The following is a 9882-nucleotide window of genomic DNA, read 5'->3' on the forward strand; positions in this document are numbered from 1 at the left end:
GCAAAGACTTGTCAGAACTTTGACTATAATCCAGGTACATAATGGTTCATTTCAGCAAAGGTTCAAATGATGTTTTTTGCTGTTTTTCATTGCATTCTCAATTAATAACTTATTCTCCACTCATTTCAGCATCTTGGTGGAGACTGTATGGAACTGATACACCAGCTTTACAAAAGATGGCTGTAAGGATCCTTTCATTGACATCAAGCTCATCTGCTTGTGAAAGAAATTGGAGCACGTTCGAAGCGGTTAGTCTCTAATCTCACTTGCAAAAAAATTCAGCAATTAGTTAGACAATCACATAATTATTTAATATTATGCTCTCATGATTGAAATTGCAGATACACACTAAGAGGAGAAATAGGCTTACTACAGCCCGCCTCAACAAATTAGTTTTCATACAATTCAACTCCAAGATGATGAGTAAGAGACAGAAGATTAAGTCCGAGAAAATTAGTGATGTTCTCCTATCTACTGATTCTTTTGAAGCTCAAGGTTTTCTGTATGTGGATGGAGATGATTGTGCCGCAAATGTCTATAGGGATGAGGATGAGGAGGATGTGATGCCCGGTACTGGGATACAGTGGTCTGTTATCTCAGATGCAATGGGAGCAGAAGAACAACTTGAGCTACGTAAAAGTACAAGAATAAGACATATTTACGAAGGAGAGGAATTTGAGTCTGAAGTAGAGGAGTTTGAGGAAGATGTTGATGAAGAAATGGATGACTACTGAAGAGGCTATGGCAGCATGTCTTTGTCATGTCAATGTCATCATGCCATGCTTTATCTTTTATCATGTGTGTCTTAGTGTCGTTAATTTATGAACTTGTGATGTGTTCCTTTAGTGTCGTGAGAACTGAGGTCTGGAATTTGGACTAGAACTTTATTTGTGAGTTTGTCATGTGAACTTGTCATCTGCTCTAATGTGAATATGTGATGCACTGATGCCTCCTGTCTACCTTTCTGTCTATTATTGTTTGCCAATTTTCCTGCTGGTATGGACTTATAAATGACTGGGATCATTCAGATCAGATGAGTTTCTAATTCCCTACGGTCAATCTGTCATTAGTGAGTTTTGTTTCTCATAATCTCCTCTTTGGTATTGTAGGAAGAGGAAAGTAAGAAACTGACATGTCAACAATTCAAGAAAGTTGTGCTGTACTAGGAAAATCAAGACATGAAGGTATGTATGTTGCAGTAGCCAGTAGGACAAACATGTTACATATTTACAGCATGTAGTAGTGTAGTACATTCTGTTTTGATGGCACACAGACACAGCTGCCAAGAATTTAGAGATTACAAGCCCCAAAAAGCATATCAAACTAAGCTATTACATATTTACATAGAACTGAGTATTCTTTCGTCTTCCCTGCCCTGACTTCATGATTTGAGCTCCATGTATTTTGCTGGATAATGGACATAGGATCCTCCTGCTCCTGATCATGGCAGCAAATCCAGCAATGGATGGCCAGACCTGCTGCAAGCTGTTGCATCTTCCTCTGAAAACATAATGCATTCCTTAATTTCCATAGTTACTGAACGATTTTTGAGAATTGGTAAAAACGCCTAGAAACGCCTAGGCTCTAGGCTGAGGGTCACCGCCTAGCTACCGCCTAGCGCCTTGAAAAACCTTTTTGATCAGTTAGTTTGAACTGGATGAAAGGTAAAGAGTGAAACCAATGTAGGTACTCAGTTATGCAAATGATCAAATCCGTCGAAATTTGAATTAAGTTCCAGAATACGAATACTACACTATAGACTAAACTGATAAAAAAAATAGCTTCAGACAGACAAACAACTTTTCTGCTTGGAATGCGAATTACACATCATTGGACTACTTTGCAGTCCCCCAGTTGAGCACCAAATCGTACCTCATATGTTTCCCACCAAAGAGCAGACTATTACATCCAATAAAATCAATAAGTACATGATAACAAAAGCTGAACAATTGTTACTATCTGACCAAAAAATAAAATCAACCTAAAATCCGTGCTATGTATTCGGCATGGTCATTTCTCAAGTCAAATCCCCTGAACTGATGAGCAATCAGAAGGCACATTCATACCTGAGATCTGATCAAGAAGAAAACAAAACCATCCATTTGATTTCAACCCCGGCCCGGCTTCTGCAAAACCGCAGAGATGTACATTGCCGTCTTTGAGCTCCCCGTGCCGGCCTTCTCTCCTGCAACCCACTTGAGCTTCTTGTAGCCAAACCTTCGAATTAGCCTCACAACCACCTGCTTCCGCTCCTCGCTGTGGCACATGTAGCTGTCAATCCAGAGCAGCCCGCTGGCGCGAAGCACCCTGTCGACATCGAACATGAAGAATTCCAGCGCCTCCTCCGTCCCCGCCTGCCCCAGCGCCGGCGCCCCGCCTTCGTCCAGCGCGGTGGTCCCGACGTGCACGAGGTCGAACACCCCGTCGTAGAAGGGGAAGCGGTGCGCCGGCGAGAGCAGCAGCGGGAACAGGCCCCTCGCGGCCACGAACTCGTTCATGGGCTTCCCGGCGTTGTCGAGCACCGTGGTGACCACGGTCACCCCGCGCTCCCTCATCCGGGCGGCGAAGTTGGCGGCGCCGCCGGCGACGTCGAAGCCGATCCGGATCTTGGCGGAGGCGGTGCCGGCAAGCCGCAGGACGTCGTCGATGAGGAACTCGTGGTCGTGGCGCGGCTTCACCCATCGGCGGCTGTCGACGCCCATGTTGGAGGACGGGAGCGGCGCGCGGGGGCCCCGGGAGAGGCACCGGCGGCGGGGCAGCGGCTCGCAGCCCTTGGAGAGGAGGCGGTGCGGGAGGGTGGCGTTGCGCGGGCACGCGGCGCGCGGCTCGTAGGAGGCGAAGGCGGCGAGCAGGGCGAGCGTGGGCGGGGAGCGGAAGCAGGCGTGCGCGACGGAGGCCGGCATGTGGGTGAGCCCCGTGCGCGCGTCGCGGCCCAGCGGGAGCGCGTGCGGGGAGAGGAAGAGGAGCAGCTCCGGGGGCAGGGCGGCGCGGTGCGGGACGAGGCGGGTGGCGTCGATCTCCCGCGCGATGGCGGCCACCTGCGCGGAGATGGCGGCGGAGGAGGTGGAGGCGGAGCGGTCGGCGGCGACGGCGGGGACGGGGCCGCGGGCGCGGGGGGCGAGGAAGGCGAGGAGCGCGAGGAGGTTGGTGGACAGGAGGGAGAGGAGCACGAGGAGGTTGAGCAGCGCGGGCGAGCAGAGGCACGCCAGGCCGCGCCGCCCGCCGCGCCGGGAGGACGCCACGTTCAGCGACACCGACCCCATGGCGCGGCGCCCCACGCCGCGCCGCCGCGGTCCGGGCGCGCAGGGAGGGGAGACACCGCCGGATTCGCGGCCGCGCGAGGCAGATGGGAGGGCCGCGGAGTTCTCGCCGTTGGGATCTCGGCCTCGGGGCCGGGGGCCGAGGGGGGGGGGGGGTTCGGGTTCGCCGCGTGCGGTGGTTTTTTGCTCGGGGAGTGGAGCACTGGAGCTGGAGCAGGGGAGAGTGTGCGAGCTGGGGGATTGCGACGGAGGAGGAAGTGTGAAAGGGCTTGTCGGTTGTGGGATTGCGAGGCTGCGGCCCCGTAATCCCGGGCCCAACATCCGGTTAGGCAGAAGGGTTAGTTTAACCAGCGGTTTCGTACGGCCGTACTTCCTGCCAAACAAGGCTAAACTTAGGATTCCTGAGTCAGATCACTTCGCCGATTTTGTACTCGTAGGGCTTGGTTTCCCGGTAATTTCTGTATAACCGTGAATTAATCTACATTTTACCTTGTTGGAAATCATGTCATAATGCAAACATACCGTCAAGCTGCTAATGAGCTGTAATCCAAATTGAACCCACACCAAACCATTTTCCTTAGACCCTTCAAATGAAACCGCACCAGACCACACTATGGCATATCACAACTAGACCAAACCAATCTTTCTACAATTTAAAACCAAAACATTAGTGGTTTGTGCATGGCGGCCAGCTTCTCAAGCAAGGGTACCATGATTAGGAGCGACACTTGTTGTCGTCAAGTGGACATCCGTCGACAAGACCACTTGCTTCCATGTTAGAAGCATCCTCCGCTGTAGATTACTAGATTTTAACGATTTCAACGCAGCAACAACCGAACCAAACCAAACTCTTTTTTCTCAAACCAAAACCGAACCAAATTTATAGCTAGAGCAACCATTTGCCACCAAACTAAACAGGAACTAAAGCAAAATCCAAACTGCTCAACCCGGTTTCCACCCAAACCATTAGCAGCATGTCACATACGGATAGCTACAATTTTGTTACACGCGAAAATTTAGAGCAATTTAAACCATTTGCTGGTGAGGCTTGAATATTGTTCCATCCATCCTGTTTTTTTTATTCCCTTAGAAAGGAAAACCGTTTTAACTTTGAAGTCCTAAGGCCTTCCACAATGCGCTAGTGAAGCTTGAAAATAAATGGGTCCCACTAAAAAATAAGCATCGCTCTCCAAAGCTGTAGCGTGTGAAAAGTTTGGCATCGTAGCTATGTGAAAGCTAGGAACCCGCAGAAAATAAAATATCACTATCTCGCTTTCATGCATCAGGCGGCTGGAGGTTCAACTTACAACAACCATAGTTGAAAAAATATTGTTTAGGAATGGAGCACAGGTACATGTACATGTCCCGCTCCTAATTTTTTAAGCATCACTTGAATTTAGCATCACAAGCCACAAATGGGAGGAGTGATGCCCCAATCTTTTTTCTTTTTTTTTGAGCATTACTTAAGCCATACATTGTGGAGGGCCTAAAAGCAACTCCAGCAAAACCCTCCAAACTATACCCTCTACTTGTTAAGATGTGATTTTTCTATTTTTTTAAGGACTTGATTTTTTGCTCCAACTCCAACAAGAGCCTCTGTAATCAGCCCCAATTTCCTTCTGACACATGAGGCCTACTTGTTATATCTTCTTTCCTTTTGTTTTCTTCAACCCTCTCCTTTCTTCTTCCCCTCTCGCTAGCACAGAAGGAGGCGGCGGCACGGGCTGGGCTGAGCTGAGCTGGGCTAAGGCTGACACGCGGCAGCCCACTACTCAAACCGACCTATACGAAGGCCGAAGCCCGATCAAACGGCACCAGGCAGCCCAACCCAGTCCCCGCCCGCCGCCCACCGCCCACCCAGAAGGCCTGAACCCACCGGCCGCCGGCGGTGCCAGACCCTCTCGAGGAGAGCCCTCGGCGGCGGGGACGCCACGCGCATCGCACCGTCACCCGGCAGCCGGCCATGGAGCCCGCGGCGATGGACCGCATCGCCACACGCCTCTCCGCCGTCGAGGGCCTCTACTTCCCCTCCTCCTTCCTCTCCTCCTCCTCCTCCCCCGCGGCGGGCCCTCCCTCCCCGCCGCGGCGCCAGGCGGAGCTCCGCGCCCTCCTGGCCCGCGACGCGCCGCTCTTCCTCGAGCGGTACGGCTCAGCGCTCGCCGCGGGCGAGCTCGCCGCCTTCGACGCGCTCAGCCCGGACTACGAGGTCGACTGGCACCTCCGCCGCCTCCGCGCCGCCGCCGCGGGGGCGCCGCCGCCCGCCGCGCGGGTGCGAAACCGCCGCCGCGCCTACCTCCACCGCCTCGTCCGCGAGGGGGACTACTTCTCCGAGGAGGCCATGCGGGAGCGGGAGCCCTACCTGCACCACGAGTACCTGGGCCGCTTCCAGGACCCGCTTGGCAGGGCCATGGCGCGCCCCGGGGAGAGGTGGTCCGAGACGCTGATGCGCAGGGCGGAGGAGGCCGTCATCGTGGAGAAGATACGAGGGGAGCAGATTAGGAGAGGGGTTGACCCCAGCGAGTGGGTCGGTGGTGGCCCTGAGGAGGCGATGGAGGAGTAGGAGGAAGAAGAAGAAGAAGAAGAAGAAGAAGAAGAAGAAGAAGAAGAGGAAGAGGAAGAGGAAGAGGAAAAGGAAGAAGAAATTTCGGAAGAAAAGGGGTCAGAGGTCGACAAGCCCATTGCGACTGAGGTTTGTTTCCTCTTTCCTGCATACTATTGTTTTTGCCTACATTTTCTGACTTGATTGCTTGTTTTATTGGTCCTGTAAATTGTTTGTTGTTGAATCAGTAACTATCATGCTTGTGTACACTAATTCAAAGTGGAATGATGTCGAAGGATGTGAAACTGTTACTGATATGTTTCATCTACGAGCTAACTACTCATTGAAAACAAAACAGCCTATCAATCAATTCTGGTTAAGGCTTGCAAACCTAGTCTGACATTTCAGTTTGTGATATGTAGATTCAGGTAGTAGCTTTGGTTTGCAATTTTGGACCATGTGGAGTACCAAGTTTCGCAAAAATATCTAATTTAGAGATGTTTCTATGCACCAAATCGAGGTGCAAGTTATGGACTAATCTTTTAATCTTTCACTCTTAGTTTTAGACCAAATACTCTAACTTTTGCCATCAGTTATATGTGGTAACAATGATCTATTGTTTCAATGGATGGCGATTTATTGTTTCGGCGGGCAAATTGGTCTGAATTTCCTTGAAACAGAAGCTAGGATATATCTAAGAACCGGTTGTATCCGTTATACTCTATATGATTCACGTGATAGAGGAGGAAATCTATATCTGGCTTTTTTAACTCTGTAATAATATTTGAACTTAGAGATCCAGATTTTGTGCTGGATGATCATTCAGAGGATCTTTTTTTAGCCTCGGGTTTTGTGATCCAAACTTCGACCTCTGAATTCCTTCTACCCTGAACTCTGCAGTAACTTTATAGTTTTGTGCAATGGTACTGGGCTTTCTGGCTTAAAGGAGACACAGTGGTTTAAATTTTCTTGCGTATGGAAAACATAGCGTGAGGTCTGAGGGCACTGGTTCAGATACAATTTCATGTTTGCTGCCTAGTATGTATGCCCATGATGGTACTTTGTTTTTAAAAGGAACATGATGATACTTGTTTAGAAACTGTTTGGGTGATGTAGAGACTCGATCGCAGTAGTTCATAATTGAAGCTTTATTTGATATGTGGCCCATTTCATTTTATGACCTCTGTGAAGCTGCCATGCTTTCTTGTTAATTCATCTACAAGGACATCTGGAGTGCCTCTGAATTTTGGTTGAGCGTTGTTTGTATGATTCTTCGTTTTGACACATTGCCCTTGCAGGAAATATTTTTTTCTCCTTTATGTAATTGCAGGTGGTTGCAAACGGGGTTGCCCCTGTGGACTCCTGCAATGGGGGAGGTTCTGCTGCAGGGACTTTCAAGCAAACGTTATCTTCTGAAGAAATGCAGGATCAGCTGGAGCAGTTCACATATATGATGCAACAGAAATTCCTGTCCGGTGAAGACACTGAGCATATGGACTATTCTCAGATCGATAATGATGAGATGCTGGATGACCATTGGTCTAGGGAAGCCAACTATGACGCGGAGGAGAAGTATTTCGAAGAAGATTAGCAAACGAGAGGATTCTGTTCTTTTCAGAGAAGCAATACAGCAACGTCTGTGCTGTTCGAGTTGGGACCTCTTACACTCTCTTAGCATGTACATACATGTATTGTCTTTGATAGTGCTCTGTCCTTGCATTAATCTCATAATAATGTATTACTGATCGGAGCCAGTCTAGTACTCTAGTCTCATGCAGACATGGAGCATTTTTGCCGTTTCCCCTAGTTGTTTAATCAAGGCAAAATAACCAAAATCGTCTCTGGACTATAGTGCTCGACTTAATTTGGTTTCTTAATTATGAAATGTCCGATTTAGTCCCTAAATTATCGTATCCCTAAATTATCGTAACCGATTCAACTTCATCCTTGAATATCCTAACGGCCCACATAGACTCCTCTAGTCATCGCTCAGAGAGCTTGGGTTGTGAAAAGAGTATTACCCAGCTTGGGTTGTGAAGAGAGCTTGGGTTGTGAAAAGAGTATTAACCAGCTTGGGTTGTGAAAAGAGTATTAACCTTTATCTGTAAAGCAGATTTAATATTTTTACAAATGCTCCATCTGTCGTCTGAACAATTCACGGTGGATTGAAACTATTATGCTCCATTGTAGAGAGACAGAGACAGAGAAAGAGATATACAATGGGCCGTATTTGTTTGGAGAACAAACCCAGAAAGGTTTACAAAAGTCCAGAAAGGTTGAGTTCCGATTCAAAAGGGCTCTACGACTTCGGCCGCACATCCAAATTTCCCTTCCCCAATTGTAGTCTGTAGAGGCCGGAGATTATATAATCTCAAAAAAAAAAGTAGAGGCCGGAGAAAGAGTAATCCGCCGCCGTCGCATCCTACCCAACCTCCCTGCGGTTCGCCGCCGCCGCATCCTTCCCAATGCGGTTCGCCGGCCCTGCCCGACGTCGGCGCCTCCTACCCCGACCGTGTCCTTCTCAGCGTACGGTGCTACATCGCCGACCGCACGAACAGGACCACCGCCTCCTCCTCCACGAGCGAGGGGCACCGCATCCAGGTCTCCTGCTTCGCCGCCAAGACGCCGACCCTCTCCTGCCTCTGCATCTTCTGCCCCGACGCCGATTTCACCTCGGAGCCCAGGGTCGTCGCATCTCAGGGCAACCTCGTACTCCTGACCACCGGCATCCGCTCCTCCGCCGACCCCTTCGGAGAAGTGATCTGCTACGACTACTTCGTCTACAGCGCCGACGGCACCGGCGCTTCGTCCCTCGATCTGCTCCCGAAGCCGGGTCACCCAATCACCTGAGCCATTGAATGACGAAAACAAGGCGTACCTGGAATCACCTGGCGATCCTTCTTTTTTCCGAGATATTATATGGAGACAAAATTCAATGAAGTTTGCAGAGATGGAATATCGCTGTGATGCTGACTTCACTTTGTGGTGGATGGAAAATCGTCACATACAGATACAGCTGGGCAGTTGGTTCAAAGAATTGGGGCTCGGACAGTGTGGTTGATTTTGAGCATGTGTTAGAAAACAGTGGAGACATGCTGTCATTGCTATGTCAGGAGTCAGGACAGGAGCAAGGGGGTAGAGGCAGAGAACATTGCACCAATGTGCGACCCTACTCTGTGCGACCGTGACAACATTTTGTACTTGATTTCCAACACGTCAAAGAAAACACTGGAATCAGTGACCCCTTTGTCAGAGGAGAGAGCCATTGGATATGCAGTGACCTATGTCCACTGTACATTCTCCAAGCACTTCAATGGTGTCGCAGGTATTCATGCAAAAATGGAAAGGGAAAAGTCCGGTTTACACCCTCCAACTATCGTAAAAGTCCGATTTTCAATTTTCAACTACGAAACCGGACAATATAGGCCATCCAACTGTTAAAACCGGGCAAATTTGGCCCCTGAGTAGTTTTGAAAGTGGTTTTCCATTTTGTTAGAATTAAAAGTATTCAATTTTACACTAAAAAATTTATAAGTAATTCATTTTAAGTCAAAAAATTATGAAATGGGTATCAAAAGTTTTCTAAAAATGTAATTTATCTATTGTCACATGACTTGTGAGCTATTCAAATCTATTTTTTTTATGTTCATAATATTTGGTTGCTTGTAGTTATGCCTATTGTTTTTAATAACTAAGATTCAAATGGAGCAATAATAGATAGGTTGCATTTTTAGAAAAATTTTGGTACTAGTTTCATATTTTTCTTATTTAAAGTGAATTAGTTTTGATTTTTTTTAGATCTAATTAGATTTATTTAATTTTTTAGAAAATGCAAAACCACATTCAAAACCACCCTAAGGGTCAAATTTGCCCAATTTTGACAGTTGGATGGTCTATGTTGTCTGATTTTGTAGTTGAAGGTTGAAAATTAGACTTTTGCGATAGTTCGAGAGTAAAAATTGGATTTTTTTTCCAAACAGAAATAGGCCTTACATAGATGGATTTTTTAGATTTGCTAATGGGCCTTGAATAGTTGGATGGAGGGTGTGAATCATGTTCTGCTGGCACATGAAAAGGGCTTAT

At 48.2% G+C, this 9882-nt stretch overlaps 1 protein-coding gene and 1 pseudogene across 1 annotated transcript; one reads left to right on the forward strand and one right to left on the reverse strand.

Annotated features, from left to right (window-relative positions):
- Positions 1–1160: 1160 nt before the first annotated feature.
- Positions 1161–3545, reverse strand: LOC120702543 (probable methyltransferase At1g29790). Its single transcript, XM_039986401.1, has 2 exons — positions 2067–3545; positions 1161–1500 (listed from the first exon to the last, which is right to left on the reverse strand). Exon 1 carries the CDS (start codon positions 3261–3263, stop codon positions 2109–2111), a length of 1155 nt encoding a protein of 384 aa, XP_039842335.1. The 5' UTR covers positions 3264–3545; the 3' UTR covers positions 1161–1500; positions 2067–2108.
- Positions 3546–5081: 1536 nt separating this feature from the next.
- On the forward strand, positions 5082–7648 carry LOC120702544 (annotated as a pseudogene).
- Positions 7649–9882: the final 2234 nt, after the last annotated feature.

Source organism: Panicum virgatum, chromosome 4K (assembly GCF_016808335.1).
Source record: "Panicum virgatum strain AP13 chromosome 4K, P.virgatum_v5, whole genome shotgun sequence".
Lineage (NCBI taxonomy): Eukaryota > Viridiplantae > Streptophyta > Magnoliopsida > Poales > Poaceae > Panicum > Panicum virgatum.